Genomic DNA, 27729 nt, shown 5'->3' with positions numbered 1-27729 from the left:
GTTGTAAAGCATTCTTTAATAGCTCATATATTGTATGTATTTTTGTTTCCATATCATAATCGGTGGGAATGTTAAAATTTCAGAAGAGCAGGTACTAATTTTTCTTTTAATCTAAATTTTTATAGCTTTATGAACAAATTCTAGCTGAAAATGAAAAGCTAAAAGCACAGCTACATGATACAAACATGGAATTGACAGATCTTAAATTGCAGTTGGAAAAGGCTACCCAGGTTTGTACCTTTTTGTTTGTCATTGTTACTCCGAAGCTAATCTTACTTAAAAATAAATTTATTCTGTCTAAAAATTTTTATTGAGGCCTAAAAAGATTGTAGTGGAGGTAAGGCACTTTGCTTGCACTTGACCAAGCCTGGTTCAAATCCACAGCACCAAATATGGTCTCCTTTGCGTGGTTACGTTCAAATAAACCAAAGGGGAAAAGATTGATCATAAGATTTGCATTGAAATGTTCAATACAGTAGAAGTACTTAAGAGAATCTTCTTAAAGCCAGAAATGTTTTTATAATCACTATTTGGGGGCTGGAGAAATAACACATGGGTAAGGCCACTTCAATCCCTAGAACCAGGTGGTCCTCAAGTGCTGCTGGGGGTCATTTCTGAGAATAAAGCAATTTTATTTATTTGGCCACACTCAGCAGTTTAGAGGAGATGATTTTAGATGTTAATTTAAGACTTTGCCATTTACATATAATCTGTTGTTTCCCAAGTTTGTCCTCGTAGTCGTCCCCTTCCCCCCCCAAGAGTTCTATGACAGTTTATAGGCTCATGCCACTCTCCTCCTCCTGCCCTTTCCAAGAAAAAGTGAACAAATAAACACTGGACATAAGATCTGGGATTTCGTAAGGTATATCCATATGTTACAGTGCTGATTGGGCCTGTAATTCTTAGGAAAATAAGCTTGAAACTGAAAAACAGTATGAAGGTTAAGGAGCCTGCTTGCATCGTGTGCAGCCAACTCCAGGTGTCCCTGACATCGTATGATCCCCCAAAACACTTGGGAATGTTTCTGAGTACCGCTGGATATGGGTGTGGTTCGAAAACACAAAAAAGAAAAGGTGGAAAAAAACGTGTTTAATTTTAGCAGAAGACTCTAGCGTTAATACATTTCTACAGTACAACTCAAAATCTAGTACTGATTTAAATGGCATTTCCCAGTTCAGTAAACGAGCCTGTCTACACTTTTTCATTATCCTTTTGCACCTGGACCTTTTTTATATTTTTGGAAATTAAGTTCTTCATTTGAACCTACTTGTTACCAACTTTTTTACTCTCCTCCTTGCTCTAACACCCTCTTTTTTTTAATGATGTCTTGCGTGTAGCTGACCCATGCTTAATCCCTAGTGCCACATATCATCCCCGAAGCCCACCAGGAGTCCACCATCAGTGTGACCAAAACACACAAAAACCAAAAAAAGCACAATTTACTGGTTTACATTTAGACTTCATAGTAAACTGGAATGACACCATTCTTCAAACTGTGTTAGTCTCATAATCCTCCATGTATAAAAGTATCATCAATCAATCTCTCAATAGTGTTTCACCTCTAGACATTTTACCTTAGTTTCCAGGGCTGCTTACAGTAGTATTCTGCCCACAGGACTTGCATTGTTTCCACTGCCTAGCACCTTCCCTGTATTCCTCTGCTTTCTATGTGCCTTACTATCTGATTCCTGTATGGCTTTAATTCAAGTCCTGCATATTGGGGGTGGGAAACCAATTGAACTAGTTAGTATTGTTAGGAGGAACTTTTTAAAAATGTTACTCTCTGGTGTAGTGACCATTCATAGGACAGTCCATCACCTCTATAAAGGTGCCTTTGGTTTTTGACATATAACATAATTGGATAAAAAAGTAATGTTTCTAAGACCTTTTGATAATTGTGCCCAATCTACTGACTTAATAAGAGTAATTCATAGTATAAGGCATTGAATAAATATTCGTTATCTTAGTTGAAAAATATATTAAAGCTTACTTTTAAAATCTAGTAATATATGTAAAAGAAAAACCAATAGACAGACTTTTAGCTCAGTTTTAAGTATTTTTCCTCAACACCTTATTTTGACTCCTTTTATCTCATTGTTGCTTTGGTTTGTTTTGTTTTTAAGCAAATTATATGACTATGAATATACATATATACCCATGTATGTACATATATGGGCTGGAGTGATAGCACAGCATGTAGGGCGTTTGCATTGCACATGGCCGACCTGGGTTCGATTCCTCCGTCCCTCTCGGAGAGCCTGGCAAGCTACCCGTGGCGTATTCGATATGCCAAAAACAATAACAACAAGGGGCTGGAGTGATGGCACAGCGGGTAGGGCGTTTGCCTTGCACGCAGCCGACCCGAGTTCGATTCCCAGCATCCCATATGGTCCCCTGAGCACCACCAGGGGTAATTCCTGAGTGCAGAGCCAGGAGTGACCCCTGTGCATAGCTGGGTGTGACCCAAAAAGAAAAAAAAAAAACACAATAACAAGTCTCACGATGGAGACGTTACTGGTGCCTGCTCGAGCAAATCGATGAACAGGACTACAGTGCAACATACACGTATACACACACATAATACCAAAAGGTATTTTTTACAGTGGAAATTCTTTTAAGAACTGATCTTGAAGTTTTGTTTCATAGTATTTTGTTAAAAGACCCTGAGATCTTACCATATCCCAGCTAACCGTTCTCCCATTAGCATCCACCAGAAGTAAAATAGACCAAATTACCAAAATAAGTTTGAATAATCTTTTTTGTCTTGTATATTTCACCAGATTTACTCATTGTAATTTTAACTGCTTGAACCAAAGCATTTACCAGAAATATTAAGTTGATAATCTACTTGAGAAATTAACATGGGGGGTGGCAACAGTACAGTGTGAGATGGCAGGTGCTTGGCAGGTGCAGCCATGGGTGACATGGCCGGCCCAGGTTCAGTCCTCAGTACCACCCTGAGCACAGCTTTAAAAAAATAATTTTTTTAAAGAAAGAAAAGAAATTGGCACATTGTTCATATTAGTTTTTAAAATATTTCTAAATGGGGAAAAATCAAAATGCTAATGTTCATATAAAGTTTTATTGACTTGGTAACATTGTAGTTTATAATGTCATTTTGAGTCTTAAACAATTTTAGGATTTATCTACAGATCCTAAAGTGGCTTATGAATGTTTTACGTCTGTTAAAATACAAATTTTAGGGCCAAAGCGGTAGTAACCCAACGGTCCCCCAAACCTACCAGGAGTGATCCCTGAGACCCAGAGCCAGGAGGAGGCTTGTAAGCATCGTTGGGCGTGGTCCCCCAAAAAGATTAAGACTGACCCCAGAGAGATAGTACAGGGATTCAAGTTCACCTTCCAGCAGACCTGGCTTAATCCCTGATCCTACCTGCTCTTCGTCTGGTACAGCCCTGAACACCCCCAGACACTGCTGGGGTTGCCTGAATAATCTCTGGTACTTGAAATTCTAAATTTGACTTTTAATAAGAAACTATTAGAACATATCGACTTCTGTTTTTCCAGAAAGAATATTCACAAAGCATGGAATTGTTTAAAACGTAGAGAAAAGTATGGCTTTTAAATATTTAAAAGAAAAGATTTTTAAGTCTTCTGTACCAGAACCATAAAAATTGTGTCCAAAGGGTTAAATAACTTGGTTATGAATCCCAGTAATGCTAAAACCTCCTGAAAGGATAGACAAAGCAGAAAACAATGTAATGGATTTCTTTTTTTAATTGCCACACTAAGGGCCAGAGAGGTAGTTCAGGTTAGAGAAACTTTCATACCTCTGACCCTGGCTCCATCCCCCGTATCACATACGGTTCCCTGAGCACCAGTGGGTGTAGCCAGAAAAATCCCCCAAAGAAAAAGCTATTCTGGTTTCAACATTAAGTAGAGTTGTGTTTAATCAGTAATGTAAAGTGGAGTAGAAGTAGATTGAGAGATTCTGTGCTCACCTAGAGAAAAGAAGCTAATTTCTAATACACTGAATGAATTTAAGTTAGAATTTCTTCCACATGACAGTAGCTGAGAACCGTCATAGTAATTTAAGAGCATTGGAGTTTAGAGAAGGAATCTAAAGAGATATCTGACCATACCCCAGTGAGTGCTCAGAGTCCCACCACCTGTCACTGATCAGACTGAGTCAGGATTCTGGGATCTACCACTTTGACCACTGCTTCTGGAGGACGGAGCAGGCGAGCTCGGTGTTCCCCTCTGGAGAAGCCCATGTCTCTGTTGAATATACCGCACTGTCTCTCGCTTGCTGGCTCTCACTCGCTCTCCCCCTCTCCTCCCTCACATCTAGATTTCTTTCAGCAGGATATATTTTGCTTCACTTAAAAAAACAAAATATTCAGAGGATAAAGAAAAATGGGGAGGGCTCGAGCATTTGGGGAAAGACTAGTTTAATTTTGGTGTCCTTACGCAAATTATATGAAAATGTGAGGAATAGTAATATATAGAAAACAAGATCTGTGAAAACCATTCTGTTTCTAAGCATTTCTTAAACTATTATTTCAGTATGAATTCTGGCTTGGCTTAACTCATTTCTGTGTACTACTCCTCCTGGAATAGGAAGAATTAATGTTTTCCCACTTTCCACCCTCATCTCTTGTACAAGTATCCCTTTTATTTATTTATTTACTTATTTATTTTTCAGAGACAAGAAAGATTTACTGATAGGTCACTATTGGAAATGGAAAAAAGGGTAAGTTTCCATTTTGTTGAATGAGAAAATTATTTTCCCTTTTGTATAAGCAGTGAGTGTTTTGTTATTATTTTTTAATGACTAATAGTAGTAGTTTAATAATATGAATTTTTTAGTTTTGTTGTAGAGTTCTATGATGTATATCTAGATATGAAATTCCACTAAGTTTTAATTTGCTCTATTCTTTGGATTGACTAAAATTAAACTATTTGCCTTGTCTGAAATGTACATATTGCAATAGTGAATCTTTTATCAAACAGCAAAAAATATATAGGAATCAAATAAAGCTGGGGATGTAATTCAAAGGACTGGAGGAAGGAGTCCTGCATTACAGGCTCCATGTGTAGTGCTTGGTACCACGTGGTCCCCTAAGCACTACTTGGTTGTGTAGCCTGGTAGCCCCCAACATCATTGGGCCAATCATTGAACTGTCCGGCCTGCACAGTGGGACAGAGTGTCTTCAGTCCTCCTGAGCACTGCTTAGGACATGCATGCACTCAAGAGTTTATATAATGGATGTACATATGTATTGTATTAATGTCTTTGCCATTTACTAAATTGTGCCTTCTAATGAGTAGCTGTTGCATTATGACTTCAGTGGGTTGGGGTTTTTTATTGTAATAGTTGGTCTGGTTTGGTGTGATTTGGGGACTACCCTCTAGTGCTCAGAGGTCAGTCCCAGCAGTACTCGGGTCACCAAGCAGTGCTAAGGATCGAACATGGGCCTCCTGTGTGCCAAGCATGCACTTCAGCCCGCTGTGCTATTTTTACAGCCCCAAGCAGATTATTTAAATGATTTTATAGGCCATTTTTAATAGCCCTTTTATAACATTTTGCTAAAAATTTAGAATCACTTTTATTAAATTTAATATTTCTTTCATAATAAACCACTAGTGATCTTATTATCAGAACATACAGAAATTCTTAAAAAAAAAAAAACTTTTCAGGGTGGTTTTGACCCACACCCTACAGTGCTCAGGTGCTATTCCTGACTGTTCAGGAGTGACCTGTGGCAGTACTTGGGGGACCATGTGTGATACCAGTAATTTAATTTGAACCAGGTCAGCCAAGTGTAAGACAAACACTTTAGTTCAAGTCCTATCTTTTCAGCCCCCTCTAAAGTCACTTCTCAAATCCATAACAGTAGTCAATATAAAACAATATGCTTAATCGGTTACTATTTATATTTGAGATAGTCACACCTTAAAACCCACACTAGCTTATAAAATATTTAGCAATTTTTAAATTTCCATAAATATTACAATTATTCATCCTGGCATTATTTTTTTTAACCAAGAGATTTGCAAGTATGACTCCTTTGTCAGGATACTGGGCCTGACAAAAAGGCAACCATGCAGAAACTATTGAGAGACACCACTAATTTTTATAATTTTATGTTGGGGACCAGTGAGATAGTACAGTATTAAAGGCACTTGCTTTGTATGCAGCCAACCACAGTTCAATCCCCAGCATCTCATATGGTCCCTCGAGCACCACTTGGGAGTGAATGACCCCTGAAAACTTCATGTGTCCTGAACACCAAAGAAAAAAAGTTTTGTTTTTCTTTTGAAAGTAATGTTTATTATAAAAATCATAACCAGAGAAGAAAAATCATTCACTGACCTATTTGCAGAAATGACCTATTTTTTAAATCTGTGTTTATATACGTGGCCACAAAGTTCACATTTTGACATTAATCCATTCTCAATTTAATATTGAGAATATTGGTAACCATGATATTAATAATTGCTAACATTTATTCAGCACTCTTACATGTTAGACAGGCACTGCACTAAAAGTATTTATAAGTATTTTCTCTTGACCATAATTGTCCATAGTAACAAGTTTGTCAAACATAAGAATTGGGGCCGGAGAGAGTCCATCAGGCAAGGTGCTTGCCTTGCTTGTGGCTAACCCTATGTTCAGACCCCAGCACCCCTTCGGGTCCTCTACCAGGTATGGCCCCCAGTTTTGTTTTTCTTTTGAAAGTAATCAATTCATTATGAAAATAACAGCCAGGGAAATAATTAATTGCCTACAATTTAATTGAGAAGGTTACCTTTTTAATTAGAAATGCCATCTTAATGATATTTCTAATGTTTTGCCAAGGTATGAGAATCAAATGACATGATAGGTTGCTAGTACTTTATTTTTAGGAATTTAGTCATGAATGTATTTTTAACTTGGAGACTGCCTGCTTTTAGTTAAAAAAGAAACCATTTTGTCATGTAATATTGTTTGAACATGCCAATAATAGAGTATTTAATATTTTCGGGTCTTCATGTAAGAATACAGAGTATATTTGTTTTTCTTTTAAGCTATATACTCTAAAGATAATTAACATTTACGATAAATGTACTGCTTTACTAAATATCAGCATTAATTATTAATCTGGAAAAATATGTCTTGGAAATAGTTTTGGTGTGATTAAACTAAATGTAAATGGTTTGTATCTGAAAGGTGACCGGCAGGAGTCAGTATCTTCTGGGCGGTATGACCTAACCAAAGTTTTACAGCACATTAATTATGCTGCTTGCTTTTATGCATAACACCCTAGAATGCTTTTTATTTAAAGGAAAAAAAATAATGTTACTGCAATAATGGATGTTGCCTTTGCCTAGCACTGTGAAATAAGTTTTAAACAAATGCTGTAGTTGCTTCTTCATTAGACTTCACTGCATTAATGCTACACAGTCTCAAACCTAAATATAAGTTGTAAAGCCAGTGACTAATAATGGTTAGTAAACATTGTGAGTGGAGGAGATGAACTTCACTTAGATCCCTTTGAAATATTATAATACACATAGATTAGGCACGTGTGCTTCTTGCTTCTCTGCTTCATCACTATAGAATATAATTGCATCTTTTGTGTGAGTGGGTTTTTTTTCCTGTATATAATCCTGTCTTATTCAAGACTGAGGTTTACTTGGTTTACTCTGTCCTTAAGTCTACATGTGATGGGTGGGGGAGCGGATAGTTTGAACATATTGTAATAGCATCTTACTAGAAAGTTCAAGCTTTAAAAAAGAGCATCTAAGAAATAATAAGATGATTTATTTTAAATTTTGGAAAGCTCTTTACACTTCACTGGCGCATCACATCTTTTTCTACACTGCTCCTGATTTGATTTTTTGTTCTAAAGTGCCACTTTCACAATTTGAGAGAAAATTTAAGAATATCATAATTGTACAATTAATACCGTATCTTAAATTGACCTAGGAACGAAGAGCTCTAGAAAGAAGAATATCTGAAATGGAAGAAGAGCTTAAAGTAAGTTAGACCATGCTATCCATAAGAATTCTTTTTGTGAATTTAAAGTTTAGTCTCTTGCTGTGTTATGTTCAAATGAATTGTTTTCTAAATGATTATGCGAATTGTCAAGTTATCTATCTTGTACTTCTCTGTCTTGAGCAAAGAGAATACTAAATTTTCATTCTTTTTGTTAATCAATTTTTATAGCACTTTTGATATTTCATTATAAAGGGTAGAGAATGATGTCTGATTTTCAGAATGTTGGTCTTTACATTTTGCATACTCTTCTTGGAGAATAAATGGTGAAAGGGAAATCAGTACAAAATTTTTCCCTTTGAAATAGAGGATATTATAGAATAAGAGCTTTATTTGTTATTCTGTATTACCTTGTAATTAAATTTGGTTTCTTTTTAGCATGTTATTGAATTACTTGGGAGACAATTTTTGGATTTTGTTTGGATATCTATTTTGCTTGATGTTTAGTTTTAGGACTACACTGTTTACTCTTGTAAATCTCATGGATTAGTCTTTTAAGGTTTAATTTCTTATATCCACTGTGATTTTTAAATTTTTATTGTGTTTTTTCCATTTTCTTATTTTCTATTGTCTATTTCCTTATGTTCTGATTTTTACAGAACCTGCATCAAATAAATCAAAATCAGTCTCTGAGAGAGTTAAATGAGCGACTGCTGGCAGAGAATAGGGCCTTGACCAGAGTGGTCGCCAAACGCTCAGGGTTCTGTAGGCAGCTGCAGTCTGTCCACCTATAATTTAGCCCCATGAATTCTTCTTGGTAGAGCCAGGCAGGTGTCTTGATTAGTAAGCGTGTCTTGAGCTCACTTTTACAAATTAATGCCATTGTGTCTGGAGTTCACTGTGTAACTGTTTAATTATGCATGGCTTCTCAGAATGTCAGAAAGTATCACTAATTTTTTTATTGCTACTTATAAACTATGATAAACTTAGGGTAAGTTTTGTGAATTTAAATAGAAGACATGCACTTTTGCAAAGCTTAGGCTTATTGTTGACTCCACAAAGAGCTTAGTACTTGGGATGTAACTTGTTTATGATTCTTTATTGGAGCCAGGGAATCGCCCGGAGGTCTAGAGCACACAAACTTCGCATGTATTAAGCATATATTGCATCTGATTTTCAAAATATTGTCATTTTCAGTCACACCCATCTTAGTTTATAATCATTTAATTTGTCAGTCACAGAGGTATCTGTTACATAAATTACTTATTGTTCGGTTTTATCCATTCTGTACACAAGGAAGAATTGATTGGTCCCAAATGAAATTCAACTTTTTATGAAGGTTTTGCTTGGAATCGTTATACAATTTTACTTTTTTGTGATTCAGGGATCCTTATACATTTTGAAACCTGTGGCAAGAGGAGAATATCTGAGAAAGTACTCTCCAGAAGTGTTAACAGGAAGTTCAGTTAAATTAAAATATTTTCACCCGTCTTCAAAATTATCTGTGAATAATTTTTTCCCTATATTTTGATGATTTGAAGTACTATAAGATACATCCTTATAAATTACTTTCTACTACTCATTAATAATTTCAAGTAGGTTGTTTGCCTTGCATGAGGCCAACCCAGGTTTGATTTCTCCGTCTCTCTCAGAGAGCCTGGCAAGCTACTGAGAATATCCTGCCCATGAGGCAGAGCCTGGCAAGCTCCCCGGGGCGTATTCAATATGCCAAAACCAGTAACAGAAAGTCTCACAATGGAGATGTTACTGGTACCCGCTCGAGCAAATTGATGAACAATGGGACAACAATGATACAGTGCTACTTCCATTTAATGAACACCTGCTCCAGAAGATGTAATTACTAGGCACTTAAATTAGTACTATGGTAAATTCTTTAAAGAATCATAATAGTTGAGAACAAATCTGTTTCTCTCAGAGCTTTCCTAATTGATCAGATACCTTGTGAAATAATAGTGAAAGTTGCAATGAAGGTCTGGCATAAAGAAAATAGAAAGCATTGACTTAGATGGTGACAGAACTCTTACATGAACTTTATTTAAGTGCATAAAAACATATCCTAACAAAATTAGGCTTCATTCGTGGCTGTTCTAATATGGTGTGCTTGTGAGACATAAGATCAACGGAAGTACATTTTAATTGGTAACCATGGCAGAATAAGTCTTCCATTCTGCTCTGTACCTAAAACTAATTAGTTTCACAAATTGGCTCTTTTATTATTTCTGATAAATGTTTTAGCCACTAGAAAAAATATATATACACAGTATATAACTGACCAAGCTTGTTTATGTGTTTTGTGGTGAAAAAATAACATTTATTTAGAGTAATATTTCATTTATCTTTTTATTGAAGTAAAATTTTTCTCTTTGTTTTTCCCTCATAGATGTTACCAGACTTAAAAGCAGACAACCAGAGGCTAAAGGATGAAAATGGGGCCTTGATCAGAGTTATAAGCAAACTTTCTAAATAAAAAAAATAAAGCAGCAAATAATGGAATTGCACATATTAGTTACCCAAATGGACCATACTTTACAGTCAATGGAAATCTGAGAAGAATCCTTGAAGACTGTCATTTTTGGATATCCTGCCAAATACCCACTTACTAGAATTTGTTTTTGTTTAATTTCATTTTTTTCTTGTATCAAGACCATTGTTTCATGTTAATGCAGCTGCTGAGAAGATTTTTTTAATGACTGAGAAAACTTGTTTACAGCTCTAGCATATAAGGAAAGTGTTCAAGGCCAGATATGCCTCAGATATTTAACCAGTAAGCCTTAGTTGTACATAAATACTTTTGTGTCAACAAAAACTTTCAGCTCTCACAGAAGACAGTTATTCAACATTTTTTGATGTGCCACAATTCAGTTTTTTTATATTTAATTTTTTTTCCTTACATCTAAGTTTGGGTTTGTATCTTTTCCTCCTAACTCTTCATGTGGCAGACTTTTCTGTGTTTCCACAACTTTCTCTGACTGAAAAAAAAAAAGGAAAAAAGGAAAAAAAAAATCCACTTGTTCTTCTGATATCATTGTCATGCATTAGGTTAATGCTGTGTTTTTGTCTCCCACCTGGAACTAAATTGCTCGGTGGAACATTTGCTTTCACTGTTTGTGCAATATGCATTTATTTCTTATATGAATGCTTTAAAGTCAATTGAGATTAGATGTTTTTAAGACCTACTTTCTGCCTTCATTGGTCACTTTTTTGTTTCTGTTTGTTTTTTACTATTGTAGTATAAAAACGTTAGTTCTGTAATCTTCACATTTATTTTAGCAGGTACTGAGTGATGCTGTATATATAAATAAGTGTATTATTTTGATTTTTAAACCACCACATGGCATGCTTGACTCTTATTTCTCTTATTTCAAATGTCTGTTAAAGTAGGTTACTCCATGATAGTGTTAAAAACAAAATTTGCTTAAAAATGTGATAGACTTTAAAAATAACACATTATATGGAGCCCTATCTTTACAAGAGTTTTCTACTGTAAAGTGCTTTTACTTTGATTTTCAGTTTTCATTTGATAGTATTCAACCATAATTAAAGTTGCATAAGATAATTGCTTCACATTTCACATTACGTATATTTATCTGAGTGCTGTCTAAAACTGTTGTGCTAGCCAAAGTAGTGATCTGAATCATTTACAGACTTTAACCCCTCAGTTAATGGTAAATGCACTGTTAATTGCCATGTGAAGAGGCATTGACTTTGATACCACCATCATGTTCAAATCATTTTATACATTTCAGTGGCCTTTTTTTAAAAAGAAAGGAAAAAAAGCAAAATCAAGTCACAGTTAAAATGGCTTTTATTTGGACAAATAGCTTTTATATTTTCATTAAACCATGCAAAAAAAATTTACATCTTTCTGGCACATAACTGTCTCCCTAACCACTGAGCAGTTCAGCCATTTGAATAAATTGTACATTGTAAAGCATATTGTAGCTAATTGTATTATTGATTGTATTGTATACTATATTAAATGTGAATTTGTAGCCCCTTCATTTTAAAAGGTCATTGTGTTCTACTGCCTATTTTTAATTACTTTGGGATTGGGATAGGGTGTTTCGGTAAGCAGGATTTTAAATCCTCTTTCTTGATTGGTTTTATGAAGATATAAGGTTATGCTCTTACTACCAAGCTCAGGATTCTTGTTTTTTAAAGGTACAAGGATAGTTGTGGGAGCTTTATTTCTGGTTATATTTGAACTGTATGAATGGTGGGTCTGAATATAGAGAATTTCCCTGGTCTTAAAGAGACATAAAATATACAGATGACAGATCAGTTTGAGTGACTGCAACGTGTCCTGGTTGCACAACAGTTAGACGTCTAAGGATGATATTTGTGGAGTTCGGGTGTTTGTGAAGAATGGTGAAATACATGTTTCTGATATTTTCGTGTTTTGTATTTAGGTTATTTATTCTTTGTATCTAAAACTGAACAGCTACTGTGCTATATTGATTTTATTGGTAGTATTGAGCAGACCTTGTTTCTGCATGAAACTAGTTGCAAAACCCACTATTTTGGAAATAAAAATGTATTTTGACATATACAAATAAAATGAATAAAATTATTTTAAATGTGTGAGCTTTTACTGAAAATATTTTAAATTTTGTTCTGAGATTTTAATTCTGCATGGGTATTTTCACTAATTGCATTACTTGGATTCCAATTTGAATAATTTTTGAAATTGTAATATTGTGATACTTTGCACAACATTGTACATGCACACCTGTAAATGCAATCTTACTTGCCATATTTATGCAATCTATGTACCAATTTGGACAAATGTTTATATATTTTACATAAAGCTATCTGTATGGAGAATCTGAGAACTAGTTTCTTTATAAAGTGGGTGAAAATAGTAACTGAATTCTAAGATCGTAGCTCTATAAGCATTTTGTGGTTTTAATTAAACCTGTGCTCTTTCCTTAGGTACAAACATAAACTTGAGAATACCTGCAAAGAAAATATTCTATTGAAATATGTATTGGATCATTCTCCAACCTAGATTTTTCTGAAGTTCCAGTTCAGCTTACTAATATCTGTAACTAGATAAAGGTTTTTCACTTCAGGGGTTTTGTTAGAGGATTTACAGTAAGACTGTGTTTAAGTTACTATAACAAAAATTAGTATCAATTATCTCTATTTCCAGTACTTTTTTGTATTCTCACAGAATGAAAGTCGTTGTTGCTGTTTCTCTATTATTGAAAGAGGGTTTCACATGAAAATACTTCAGAGTCAAATGAAAAGTGACTATAGTTCTAGGAGAGTATTCAAATAAAAATAAAAGATGGGGGCAGTGGGTGTCAATTCAGAGCAGTGGGGTCCATATTTTGCTGGAGCCCTGAGCTTGGTCCTCAGCACCACGTTTCCCTGAGCACTGCCAGTGTGTGCCAGGGTCCGTTCACTAATCCACTTAGACCAGTGGTTTCAGTCACAGGACTGCAGAGCAGTGCTAGTCTATAGTTAGGAAAGGATGGAAGATCACTGCATTGGCCATTCTTTGATGTTGCTGTTTTGTATTTTCTTTCTTAGCTGAAACAATCAGGACTCCCAAGTGTTGGCATTGACTCTTTAGAAAATAACCAGATTCTGGCAAGATAGCTCCAGTGTGTTTAGTGCATGCTTGATATGCTGACATCAGAGTCCCAAGCTCAGTCCCTGCCACTGCATGCTCTCCCGAGACCACAAGCAGCGCCCTTGCTCCCCAAAAGCACTGAGCCAGGAGTTAGCCCTGAGCATTGCTGGATATGACCCCCCAAAAAATTATATATAAAATCATATATATATATATATGTGTGTGTGTGTTATATCCAGAGGGTCAGGTACTGTTTAAAGTAAAATATAAAATGTATTCCCCATAGGCTGTAATAGCCTTGTAGATTGTTCTCCACTTTGTCATTATAGGCAAAATACAAAGCACAGATTAACAGTTACTATCCTTTATCACATCTTGCTAATGAAAACTTCTGGTTACAAAGATGAAAGCTCACAGATAAATAACCTTTCTGTGATGTCCTGTATTTTGCATTATATTTGTGTGGTCTTTGTATCTAAAAGTGTTTATGTTCAACAGGGCTAAAGCGCATATGAGAGTTGCTGTCCAGAAGGACTTAGTATGGAATAAAGTATTTATTTTCCCTTTAGATTATACAATCTCTAAATACAGTTCTAGACTTTGGTTTTGAAAAGATTATCTGGGGTTAAGTACTATGTAGGCATCAGTGTTCTTCCTCTTAGGTGAGCTGACAGTGTTATGTTGCTAATCCTTGCCTATAAAAATGATGAAATTACAAAGCAATAAAATTTAAATGAGAACATAGAAGCCAGAAGTATACATTTCCTAAAATAAAGTAACAAATTACGTTATTGCTGTAACTTGAAAATTTTACTAAAATTTTCTAAAATTTATTTAAAAACATTTTTGAACCATAGTACCAACATATCACTGCTAACTTTCAGGAAACATGTAGGTCATAAACTCGATTAGTATTTTAAAGAGTTAAAGTAAAAGAAGGGGGCAAGTTTGAAGAAACAAACCATATTTTTTTCCAAACAGTTTTTATTCTCCACTTTTGTTTTGTTGCCCTAAATAAAACTTGTTTCCATAGAATAGTTTGTTACAACTGACAGGGTAAACAGAATCTGTCTCACCTTACAGGTGAGAAAGCAGAAATTACAATTTTTTTAATAGATACAAGAACATTTTTTCATTGTAGCTTAGGTAATATGTATTAATTTTCATGGTTTTTAATTAACAAAACCAAGGCACATTTACCACCAACAAAGTGCCCAGGGCCCCCCACCCCCTTCACCCCCACCCCCCACACACACACCCTGTACCACCTCTCATCCGCTTCTTTCCCCACAGTTTAGTAATCTTAGTTTTGCAATCAAATGCCTAGGGTTTGTCCTAATTCAGTTGCATGTTCCTTTGTTTATATACCACAGGTGAATGATATCTTGCATTTGTTCATCTCCCTCTGACATTTCATTTACTATCATGGCCTCCAGTTCAATCCACATTACAGTAAATGGAAAGAGTTCATCTTTTCTTAACAGCTTCATGGTATTCCTCTGTGTGTGTGTGTGTGTGTGTGTGTGTGTGTGTGTGTTTATATATACAACATAAGTTTTAATTTTCCGTTTAGGCATTTGAGTTTACATAACCTGGTTATTGTACTTAAGCAAGCCACTTGATGAAAATAGATGTGCATATATCTTTCGTGTTTTTTTTTTTTTTTTTGCTTTTTGGGTTACACTTGGTAATGCACAGAAGTTACTCCTGGCTCTGGCTCTGCACTCAGGAATCACCCCTGGCGGTGCTCAGGGGACCATATGGGATACTGGGAATCGAACCCGGGTCAGCCGCGTGCAAGGCAAACGCCCTACCTGCTGTGCTATTGCTCCAGTCCCAATTTTTAGTGTTTTTAAGAAAAAAAATTTCCGCGCTGTTTTTAGAAGTCTCCCCAACTTGCAAGAGGGTTCCTTTTCACCACATCCCCACCAGCTAGGGGCTTTCAGTTTTCCTTAGGAACTGCTAGTCCGGGACATTTTTCTCTGTCCACCTAATAGTTTACTTATATGAATTTACATAAATACTCATTGGTTTTATAGATTTGGGCTTAAAATATTCTCCTCGAGAATGGCCTGTCTTTTTTTCTTATTCCATATTCTGTTTTCTAATCCCATATTCTCATCCCAACACCCATACATTTTTCCTGTCCTTAAATTACTGCTCCAGACTGAGTGGTTCAATGCCTAGGCCTAGCAGTGCCAGGGGTCACCAGGCTCAGTCAACAGTGCTCAAGCAGGTCTCCAGGACCACACTGTGGTGCTGAAGAAAAGAGGTACCCTCCAGAACTCTAGGATGCTTGGTACCATGCAGTGCCAGGAATCTAACTCGGGAACAGAGCTTGTGCTTCTTATTTTTTATTTATTATTTTTTTGTTCTCTTTTTCCCTTAGAGTAATGCTCTAGCATCTGGTTGATTTCCCTTGTATAAGGTCCAGCTATGTCTAGTAGACCATTGTGAGTTCATAAAATATTTTTACATATATTTGCATATCAAAAAATCTGACTAGTAATTGGAACTTAGGTTACCCCATTGATTTTTTTCATTGTCTTATATGACAGGTAATACTGGATAGTGATGTGGTTTAGGATAAATATCCCAAAGTGGAAACATGGAATACCAGCACATAAAACAAGAATTTTGTTCATATGATGACCCTCTCAATAAAGAATCGAACTTTTAAATATGCCTCAGTAAGCCAGCATCTTGGCAATAGCTTGACCACCTACACTTGCTGGTCTGTAATTTTTAAGACTAGAACTTTGTGTGCAGCTGCATTTTGCCTGCTTTCTTTATGTCAGAGAAAACATTGGTAAATAAAAGACACCCCACGCCAAAATGAAATATTTGCCAATAGAAATGACAACAGTATTGCGCTCCATTTCACAATCTTACAAATTCATTGTTTTCACTATTTTGTAATCAAACAGAACGAGAGATAAAGTACCCTTGCAAAACATACAGGATAACATTTCTAAACATTTGACATTGTAAATTTTAAACCGTCAAATCCAGAAATAGATCCCAGCTTCGTCTGTGTAATTGTCTTTAGCTAAATTTTTTAACCTGTCATGCTCAGTTTCTTCAGGTTAAACACCTCTATAAGTGCCTCATAGTAGTTATTGATCTTTAGTGCATCAGTGTACAACAAATACACGCATTTCTTTTTCAAGAAATTACTTTTTTTCAGGAATGTTTATTAAGACACCATGATTTACAGAGTTGTTCATAATAGCATTTCAGGCATAAAACGTTCCAACACTACACCCACCACCAGTACCCCCAGGTTCCCTGCCATCCCCTGGCACCAGACTTGCCCCCTTGGCAGGCATATGTAAGAAGTTTATTTCATATTACTTGCTCCAGTAAAACAAGGAATAACAAATAGAATTATCAGATAATAAAAGTTAATTTGTGATAATTGATGGCTACATATTTTTAACGTCTCAAAAGGACAACCATATGCACCATTGGTGAATAACATACTCTGCCATGATGGGAAATTTTTTCCTGACCTTTAAAGGGGCTCTTTTAACGCTTCTTGCAAAACTAGTTTCAAGGTTTTGAATTCCCTTAACTGTTGCCTGTTCATGAAGCTCTGTATAGTTCCTTCAAAACTGAGCATCCAGCTGCGTAGAGGAATCCTGGTGAGGTGTTCATTTCTTTGAGTTTTTATACTCTATCCTTCCGTATTCTGGCTTTTGGAGTTTCATTTGATAGGTCTGCTGTACGTCTTACAGGCTTTCCTTTGTGTGTAAGCTTCTTTTTTTCCACCTTGCTGCTTTCAATATTCTGTTTATATCTTTGGACTTGTCATTTTCACTGAAACCAAGTGGGCCTCTTAGATGTCTGTGCCTGTAATCCTCAACTCAGAAATTCTTATCGATTATTTCTATTGCTTCTTTATCACACATGCTTTCCCCTTAAGGGACTTCTATCATTCTTTTTTTCTTTAAATATTTTTCTTTTTTTTAATTTTTTTATTTTATTGAATCACCATGTGGAAAATTACAATGCTTTCAGGTTTAAGTCTCAGTATACAATGCTGAAACAACCATCTCTTCACCAGTGCCCATATTCCACCACCAGAAAAAAAAACACCAAAAACCCAGTATACTTCCCATCTCGCCCCCCACCCCAGACTGATAAATTTCATTTTACTTTCTCTTTACTTTGGTTACATTTAATATTTCAACAAAACCTCACTATTATTGTTAGGAGTTCCTCACTAGAGTCAGACCTGTTGTGAAGAGATGAGGTCGGTTTTGGATTTCTGTATTTTAGCAACTAAGTCCAAGGAAATTTCTTCCAGATATTGGATCATTGCAAGCTTGTAACTCTCATCTGTGGTCCTCATAATATGGTGGTCACCACGCCCTTCACCCCCGGCAAGGAAAAAGGCGAGAGAGAAATACCTTTCCCCTCCTGTGCAGGCATGGGGCCATGGCTTAGTTCTCAGTCTGGAGACATTCTGCAAGGAGCTGCTCATACCAAAAGTAGGTTAGCTGGCCTCTGGAGTCATGCTCGTGCAGCTGCGGCCAGGATCACATCTCGACGGCCAGGACTTCTATAATTCTTTCATCGTTCCTCTCTGTTAATATGCATTTCTTTTCAGACTGTTTTCTACCGTCTGCTGTTATTTAGCCGGTTCCTCCTCAGCTTGGAGCTCCTTGATCTTTTGTTCAGCTGCTGTTATCCTGCTGTTCAGAACTTCTGTTGAGTTTGTTATATCACCTACCGTGCTCTTCGTTTCTATCATTTTTTATTATAGTTTTATTTACTAATACTGGAATACTTTTGTGTGTTTTGACTACTACCTGTGCTATCATTTCTTTGAGCTCATTGGTCATCCTCATGGTGTCACTAAAGACTGAGAATTTACTGAGCTATTTGTTTTTTTTTTAATTTTATTTTTTTATTGAATCACCATGTGGAAAGTTACAAAAGTTTCAGGTTTAAGTCTCAGTTATACATTGCTCAAACACCCATCCCTTCACCAGTGCACATATTCCACCACCAAGAATCACGGTATACCTCCCCCTTCCCCCCACCTCCCCAGCTCCCCGCCCCGCATGTGTAACTGGTAAATTTCAATTTACTTTCACTTTGATTACATTCAATATTTCAACAAAAAATTCACTATTATTGATTTGGAGTTCCCCCTAAAGTTGACCTGCTGAAAAGAAAGCATTTGGTAATTTGTTTTCCATTGCTGAGCTATTTGGTTTTTTATGTCTTCATAAACTCATTGAAATTGATGAGCTCAATTGAAATTGATGGGCTCAATTTCAACTCATTGAAATTGATGGGTTTCTATGTGTTCCTCATTTTTACCCTTTTTTTTTTTATTTTGGTGTTCCTGCCACGTTGTCAAGTAGGGGGTTGGGGGTGGGATGAGTCTTTGTAGTTATGCCTGCTGAAAGATACTGAGGAATTAAGCTGAAGTTTACTCTAAATTTTTTTTAATTATTCTGTCATTTCAAATCTTTGATCAAATTTCATCAAAGATTTTTCACTTATTATTACATGTTGTGATTAGCTTTCTCTATAAATAAGTTTGCTTTTCTGTGCATAAATCAGTGCCAATGAAATAAAACATTAAACTATATACTAGACAAAGAACTTTATTAACCTTTGTTTCAAACTTTTTTCCCAGGCCTCTTCAGCTTAATTAGCCGCAGAGAATGACTTGTATTTAAGCAAAAACTGAAAAGAGCTGCAGTGTCCAAGGGGCTGGAGCTTAAAAAATGTTAGAAATACACTTACTAGATCCTTGAGCAAAGGTTTTAAAAGCAATCATAATGTAAAATAGCTGCTCCCAGGAACTTCAAGTTTTATCTTCAGAAGTTGGCTCAATTCAGTTTGCTTCATTTCGGAAGCCCCATCAAAATTCTCCACGAGATCTGGAACTTCATCTTCCTCCTCCCCAGTAGCAAGTGGTGCTTTTCCATCCCCTGGTTGTTTGGGCAGAGCTTTGGCCGGTCTCCTTCAACTAGTCAGACAGTCTGCACCCAGACGCTTTAAGAGGCTTGGGAGGCATTTCTGTCATCTGCTTTGTCTCAGCATGGCCTGTAATGGTGGAAGTGTTTCCTGCCAGGGATGCTTGAACTTTAGGGTCCTTAGAGTGGACCACTGGATCTTGGCTTGTGAACATACTCACCTCTTCAATGCCAGAGATACTGTTTATGCCTAACTTCTTTCGGGAGAACTGAAGTTTCCTATCTGCTGTAGCTGCTCTGTGAACCACCTTCTTTCTGCCGGCAGCTCCTCTCCCGCCTGTGCACACCTATGCTGGAAGTCTAGCAGCTTCTCTTGGTGCATGGTTTCTTTCATCCTTTTGGAGCAGAAATGGGGCCACGGAGAACTAGGGCTGGTTCTCAGGGCGACTCTGTGGACCAGCTGAGATTAGGCTTACACGCGCGGGAATGCAAGAGGACCACTCTTGTTTTCTGCCCGTGCACACAGAAAGACTGGAAGAATAATTGTGAGGAGGGTGTACCCTGTTGGGTAGATCCGTTGCATAGCTCCCTGTGCCCTTCAGGGGCTGTGGTGTGAGCCCTTAGCATGGTGCCGGTTAAGTGTGAAGGCTTCTGGGCCCGCCCGCTGGACATGGGGCCTCTGCAGAAGTCAGGGAAACTGCTGTAACTTCTGATTTTTTTTAATTTTTTTTAAATTTCTTAAAAACTTCTGATTTTTTAATTTACTTTGGAAAGCAGTTTATCTTGACTAGGATCATTTTATAAATGCATCATTGATAAATAATATTTTCAACAAATTTCTAGTGTTTGAAAATGTTTATTAGAAAATGTGAAGCACATGTCTGTAATTATTTGTCTGGTTGCCATAAACACCCAATTTAAAGTTTTACTTTGGGTTTCATCAGTAAGGGTGAAAACTGAAGTGGATTTCAAAGGGCGCTTTAAGCCATTGGAAAGAGGGAAATCACACCATTAAACAATGCCACGATGGCTGTCCTGGTAAAATCTGGAGACCAACTCGTGAGTCTAGTTCTGAATTCCAGTGGCTGTAATCAAAAAGGAAGAGAGGGGCGAGTACTAGGAAGTTCATAGGGGTGACTTACAAAATACACTTGCCAATTTTAGAAGAGGCAGGTGATGAAGTATGGGTAAGTTCATCTGTTTTAATTATGCTGCTTCTTGCACTGGAGTGATAGCACAACGGGTAGGGCATTTGCCTTGCACGCGACCAACCCGGGTTCAATTCCTCCTTCCCTCTTGGAGAGCCCGACAAGCTACTGAGAGTATTCCCCACGGCAGAACCTGGCAAGCTACCCGTGGCGTATTCGACATGCCAAAAGCAGTAACAACAAGTCTCACAATGGAGACGTTACTGGTGCCACTTGAGCAAATCGATGAATGGGATGACAGTGCTACAGTACTACTATGCTGTTTCTTAAAATATGTAGTTATAACATCAGGATTATCACTAATCACTTTTTTTAAGTTTACATAAACCCTCCCATAAAGTATCCTGAGATAATGTCTATCTATTGGACTGTGGATCAAATTAGCCTTGTTACAAAATGTTCTACCCTGAGAATTTTCTTTTGTCATCTACTTTGAACTTGGGAGACTTACTCTCTCCTGCTTACCATGCAGGACTACACTTTCACTCTCTAGTACAGAGTCCTGCAAACCAGTAGTAGGAAAACCAGAGATGGAATATACATCTTTAGTATTTTCTGTGGACTAGAAACTATACGTAAATGATTTTTTGGTTAAAAAAGTTTTAGGGATTCTTTCCCAGTTCATAAGCACGATGATTGTGCATTCACAAATTTGCCATGTGCCACCCTTAAAACTTGTTACATATTTGGCACATTACCCATCTGATGTGAACTTGAAAAAAACCGTTTTAGAATTAGGCAGATAGCTCAGAGGGCTGACTTACATACTTTCCATGCAGGAGTCCTGGGCTCAATCCTAGCACCTGAGCTTAATACCCAACCAAGATTTAGCAGTGAGCTATAGTCCCCAAGAACTGCCAGATGTGGTTCAAATCACTGCCAGGTTTTTTTGTTTTGCCTTGTTTTTCTGTTTTTGTTTTTGTTTTTTTTCCATGTCGGGCAGTGCTCAGGGTTTCTTCTTGGCTCAGTGGACCACATGTGGTGCTGGGGAGTGAACCTAAGTCCTCCGCATGCAAGGGAAGCATCTTACCTGTGCTGTTATCTCACAGGCCCCAGAATTGTTTTCAATAAAGGTCTTTAATATTATTTACTGTGAGTCCCTAAAGGGTACAGCGTCTTTTTCCTCTTTGCTCTCAGCACTTAGACTTGCACATAGTAGATATTTATTATTGTATTTAAAAGTGAAGCATAAATCTGAACAATTGTGATACATTTTTTTGTGTGTGAAAGAAAACTTTGAACTGGTATGTAGATAATGTCTTAACTATTAATGCATTCTGATTCTTGAAGTTTTTATTAAATGCTTCGCATTTAAATGCCAGACATGGGGCCGGAGTGATAGCACAGTGGGTAGGGCATTTGCCTTGCACGCGGCCGACCCGGGTTCGATCCCCGGCATCCCATATGGTCCCCCAAGCACCGCCAGGAGTAATTCCTGAGGGCAAAGCCAGGAGTAACCCCTGAGCATTGCTGGGTGTGACCCAAAAAGCAAAAAAAAAAAAAAAGTTAAATGCCAGACATTACCTTGATTATGTGGACACCCCCAGAAGCAAAACAGACAAAAATAAAATCTTGCCTGTAACAGTCACATTCAAATAAAGGAAATATTGAAAATAAGCAGCTACCCTATTTTAGAAGATAATAGGTACAGTATAAAAAACAGAGCAGATAAGATTTCAGAAATGGGGGCTGAAGAGATAATACAAAGCTTAAGTTACTTTCCTAGCATGCAGGGGAGGCCGTAACCCTGGTTCGTATCCCAGTACCACATATGGTTCCCTAGTACTGCCAGGTGTATGCCAAAAAAAAATGGTTTTTTAGTTATGAAATTGGAGTTGTGGAACTGAGAGAGTGCATGTGTCATGTGTGATCCTGGGTTTAATTCATAACAACATACAAAGTTTTTAATTTAAGGAATGAGAGACAAGTTAGAGAGGTCCTCGCTGAGAAGAGAGCCCATCCCAGAAGAAGATGAGGGCAAAAACTACACAGACAACTAAGCCTTTCTTGACAGGGAGTGACTCAAAGTAAAGACCCTGCTGGGCAGGTGTTTCCGAGTAACAAATGGTAAGGCTAATGTGGTTATGACTAAGGGAGCAAAGGCTTTTAGGACAGAAGAAAAAGTCATATACTTGTTAAGATCTGGATTAGAAACACATCGACCATGTGCAGTGAGGCTTGATAAAATAAGCAAAGGTAATGTATGGAAAGAATTGAGAGGTATCATAATAGTCTACACATGATGCTCAAATGTACTTGACTTTCTGTGAATTCTGAATAGGATAAGTAAAGATTTCATTTTCAACTGATACATTTGTTTGCATACGTAAGGAGTTGAAAACTGCAGGAAGATATTTATTTTTCCTATGAATGAGAGTATGGATTTTTTTTTAATAGAGCTTGTCTTAGTGGTAGGCAAATCAGTAGGTTCCATCAGTGGAAAGACCAGATCCCAGATTCTATATCTGAGCATATTTGGAAGGAGGGCAGTATACTTTCCTCAGAATGAGAGGGAAAATAATATTTAATTTTCTTCATTTTTCTTTAAGGAGGTTACAATAAAACTGGGCAGTGATGATATGATATCTCTCATCACTCTCAAACTCAAGCATCATTGGAAAAATAATATCCTTTCTGGAAACATGATTCTTCCAAAACGACAGTTTCCTTTAAAATCAAAGAACCGCCAAAGCCTTTTCTTGAATAATATTGTAGAAATGTGTTGAATTGAGCAAACTTAAGCCTGTTTAGCTGAAAAATATTCCTGGAAATCTCTTTTGAGTTCCCATTGAGAACTAAGATCAACCCCTGATCTCTACAGGAAACAAGAAATTTAGGCATCATCTGTTCAGGTTTTCATTGTTAAAAAAAAAATTAAAAACAGCCATGGGTCTGGGGCTCTTGCCTTATATGCAGCCAACCCAGGTTCACTTCCTGCTCCCCAGTGGTCTCCAGTCCCACTAGGAGTGATCCCTGAGTGCAGAGCCAGGAGTAAGCCCTGAGCACCACCAGGTGTGGTGGCCCAAAGACCAAGGGGAAAATGTCATCGTTCTATTAAAATTTTTTAAAGAATTGATAGATTTTCCTTTTGTGGTTTTGAGTTTGGTTTGGGGCCACATCTGATAGTGCTCAGGGCTGTCTTTCTCCTCTGTGTCTCTGCTCATAAATCACTATAGGCAGTACTCAGGTGACCATATGTGGTACCAGAGATCAAACCTATGTCAGCCATGTTCAGGGTAAGAGCCTTACTCATTGCACTATCTTCCCAACCCCTCTCTAGAATGCCTTTTAAGTAAAGGACAAGGGGTGTATGTAGTGACAACAATTGCCCCCAAAATATGGTCTTGTTCTATTCCTCAAATTTGTGAATATGTTAGGTTACCTGTTAGAAGGAATTATGAAAGCTGACAGAATTAAAATGCTAATCAAGGGGGCCGAAGAGATAGCACAGCAGGTAGGGCGTTCGCCTTGCATGCAGCCGACCCAGGTTCAATTCCCAGCATCCCATATGGTCCCCTGAGCACCGCCAGGAATAATTCCTGAGTGCAGAGCCAGGAGTGACCCCTGTGCATAGCCGGTGTAACCCAAAAAGAAAAAAAAATACTAATCAAGGCTGAAGAGACGCTCAGCAGACTGGAACCCTGCTGGAACCCTGCACAGGGCTCCACATCAGCAACACAGCACTGCCTGGTGTCGCACAAAATGCAAATCAGTTATCTTAATATAGGAATATTATTTTTGGATTATTCACCTGGATCTGATTTAATTACAAGGATCTCTAAATGGAGGAAAGAAAACAGGAGAATCAGTAAAAAAAATGCAGTATGGCTACTTGCAGTGACTAGTAATGAAGATGGAGAAATAAAACCACAGGCCAGAAATAGAAGCACTGCTGTCGATGCAGATGGGCTTATAGCCATGAAGATACTACTTTCAACTCAAAGTACCTCATAGTGTATCCCTAGTAATAGAGACCTCTAATAATGAATTCTCAGTTTCTATTTATATATGTGTCTTTATGGTTACCCCTCATTTGCATTAAATATCTTCTCCAGTTCCAGAATTCTTAATTGTTTTCTTTCACTTGATTAATGTCATAAAATTGTCTTTTGGTATTCACTGTTACTGATGAAAATTTGGTCATAATTGAACTTATTTTTTTCACCTAGGTGAATGCATATTTTTTCCTTTAGTGGTATGAACTTTATTTTTGGCACCCAGAAGGTTTGTAATTGGTAATTGCATTCACTGAAATTTTTGGAATTGTAAGTTGATATTTTCACCAAGGTTATTTTAAAAATTAGCATTAGCTACCTATTTCAAATATTTCTTGTTACTTCCTTTTTCTTTTTTGGATTACAATTGTTTGTCTATTAATCAGCTTAATATTTCCCAAAGACTTTAAAAGACTTTCTTTCCCTTCATCCCTTTACTCTTTGCTCTTCAAAGTGGATAATTTGGACATCTTTCTTCAAGTTCATAAATTCTCTTATTATCTTCTGTTGGGTATTAGATTCAGCAAAATAAATAATACTTTACAGCTCTAGACTTTTATTTCAGTGTTTTCATTTTTCTCCTGAAATTTTCTGTCCATTCACTGACTGTCTTTTCCTTTCAGCTTGAAATTTTATAATAACAAATATATATAATATGGTCTGCTTCTATTGACTGTTTTTATCTCTTGATCTTAGCTTATATTTTCCTGTGCTTCTACATGCTTAGCATTTTTTATCCCAGGTGTTATAGATTACTCATGACTTCATCTTCCTTTGAAGACATGTTTCTGTTCTAGAAGGCAATTACATTACTGACTGAGAACTTTGAATTTGTGTAAGCCTTTTATATTTTTAGATAGACATACTTTAATATTATAAAAAGTAGTCCTAGGAAATAGTCTTTTTAGAGGGAGGCACAGCCTGGCTGTGCTCTGGGTCAGGCTACTCCTGACCCTATGCTTAGAGATCACTTCTGTTAGTGCTCTGGGGACCATATTTGATGCCAAGGTTGAACTGTGGTTGGCCACATGCAAAGCAAGTGCTTTAGCTCCTGTACTATCTCTGGCTCCACATAGAAAGTCTTTGCTGCAAAGATAGGGTCCCTTTCAAATTTTGATCAAAATCTTGAAGTATTAACTAATTGACTTCATAGGTTCTATAATTTGAATGTGTGCCCTCACCCCCACCAAATCCAAATTTTGTAGTCCTGTATCCTAATGTTAATCTTCTTCTAAGGGGAAATTTGGGAGGTGATTAAATCATGGGGATAGAATTGGGGAAATTTGGTAGGTCATTAAGTCATGAAGGTAGAATTCTCATGAATATGATTGGTACTTTTTGGTTGGTTTTGTTTTTTTTCGTTGTTGTTGTTTGGTTGCCTAGGCTTAGCTCTGTGCTTAGTAATCAGTGCTTGGGAACCTTATATAGTGCTGAAGATCAAATACAAACCAGCCACATGCAAGGCAAGTGCTTTCCCCTCCTCTCTGTCTTTCTCCCCTCCCTTTCTCTCTCTTCCCCCTCCCCAAGATTGCTACTTTTATAAAAGATTTTTCTAGAGACTGGGGATAAAACTGCATGGTATAATAAGAGCACTCCTGCAGATCTCTATAATTCTTTTTGTTGATGGTGGAAATACAGTAACAAGGAAATAAGGATACAAAAAGACACTCACCCAATCATATTAGCACATGATCTTGAATTTCTGGCTTCTACAAACTGTGAGAAATGAGTTTCTATTGTCTATAAACCCCCCAAACTTATAAACCTACTAATAACATTGTAAATAACAGATTTCTGTTTTTTGTAAACCTCTGTGATATCTTGTTGTAGCCAGAATGGGCTGAAACAGTAGAATTCAAACTACAAAGTTCATCTCTTTGGTGATTAGCAACAACTGAAATCTCTGCTCAAAATATATAGCCATTGTTCTCCCAAGCTTTTTTTGGATCATGAATGTACAAAATTGTATGTAAATCAGAAGACTTAATGAAAGTGTGTGTGCAATTTTGGGAATCCCGTTTAATGGCTCTTGTTCTCAGATTATCCACCACCATCACCCTTATTTTCCAACTGTTATGGCAACCCCAGACTTTTATTCTCAGTAAGACAATAAGAATTGACTTATTTTAAGTCACTAGGGAATGCCACCAGAGGCAAACCTGTTTAAACATAGATCTCATCAAGTAAGGACCCCTTTTCTTTTTCCAGAATTTATTCCTCTCAAGTTGTGCCTTATTTTTGATAACTCTCCAGTTATATTACTTTTGCTCCAAGGTCCACAAGTGTTTTTTTGTGAGATACTTTTTCCCCATACAGGCTACTCTATCATTACTGAAAATATTTTTATAAATTAAAAACTAGTTTTGAAGACAGTTAGGGGAAAATGGATCAAAATACAACATTTCTGCTAGTGAGTAATTATTAGTATTTATTTATTATTTTTATGTATTATTATTAGTATTTATTCCCTATATTTTGAATTTTCTGTAATATGGTATTCCTTTAATCAAACGTTTTCTTGTGGATAGAATTTGCATGAAGTGGACACTTCCCATATGGTAGGAGGTATATAAATTGAAATAAAAGGTAAGTGTGTGTGTAAAGTATGAGTCATCTGTGAATCAGCTGTTGGCTGGGGACAGTGTGATTTTCCGAGGGTGGAGATATGGACAAATTAAAGAAACAAGGGAAGCCCTACCCATACACAAAGGCACTTAGCCTCAATTCATTGCCATATGCACAGATTATAAATCTGTCGGATTATAAAATCTGTTGGATATTATTTTATTTAGTAACTTAGTATTTTATAAAGAACCCTACTGAATATCTTAATATTTCCAACTTATTATTATATGAAATGGCATATAATATCCATATCAAAATACACCTTTGAACACAAATCAGAAAGGGATAGACCAAGGAAGACAAATAATTGTAGGGTGATGAAACTGAGTATGATTTGATGATTTTTATGGTAGTAGATCATAGCTCTCCCACTACCTAAGACCTACAGAGATGACTTTCACATTGCCTTAAAATTCTTAGAGGCCTC

General features: G+C 36.8%; 1 protein-coding gene, 1 non-coding gene and 1 pseudogene across 4 annotated transcripts in view; 2 read left to right on the top strand and 1 right to left on the bottom strand.

Moving 5' to 3' along the window:
- Positions 1-12530, top strand: part of PPP1R12A (protein phosphatase 1 regulatory subunit 12A) — a 122836-nt gene extending 110306 nt beyond the window's left edge. For all 3 annotated transcript variants that reach the window (XM_055118110.1, XM_055118111.1, XM_055118109.1), the window contains 4 exons: positions 126-230; positions 4664-4711; positions 7931-7981; positions 10341-12530. In XM_055118110.1, the coding sequence (XP_054974085.1) occupies positions 126-230; positions 4664-4711; positions 7931-7981; positions 10341-10427 (291 nt within the window). In that variant the 3' untranslated portion in view covers positions 10428-12530. The remainder of the gene's footprint in view (positions 1-125; positions 231-4663; positions 4712-7930; positions 7982-10340) is intronic.
- Positions 12531-19331: 6801 nt separating this feature from the next.
- LOC105943572 (transcription factor BTF3-like) lies at positions 19332-19868 on the bottom strand (annotated as a pseudogene).
- A 1422-nt stretch (positions 19869-21290) lies between these two features.
- LOC129399248 (small nucleolar RNA U13) lies at positions 21291-21390 on the top strand. The gene has a single exon (XR_008627017.1). It is a non-coding gene; the product is annotated as a small nucleolar RNA U13 (small nucleolar RNA).
- Positions 21391-27729: the final 6339 nt, after the last annotated feature.

Source organism: Sorex araneus, chromosome 10 (genome assembly GCF_027595985.1).
Source record: "Sorex araneus isolate mSorAra2 chromosome 10, mSorAra2.pri, whole genome shotgun sequence".
Lineage (NCBI taxonomy): Eukaryota > Metazoa > Chordata > Mammalia > Eulipotyphla > Soricidae > Sorex > Sorex araneus.
This window is presented reverse-complemented; position numbering and strand designations above follow the sequence as displayed.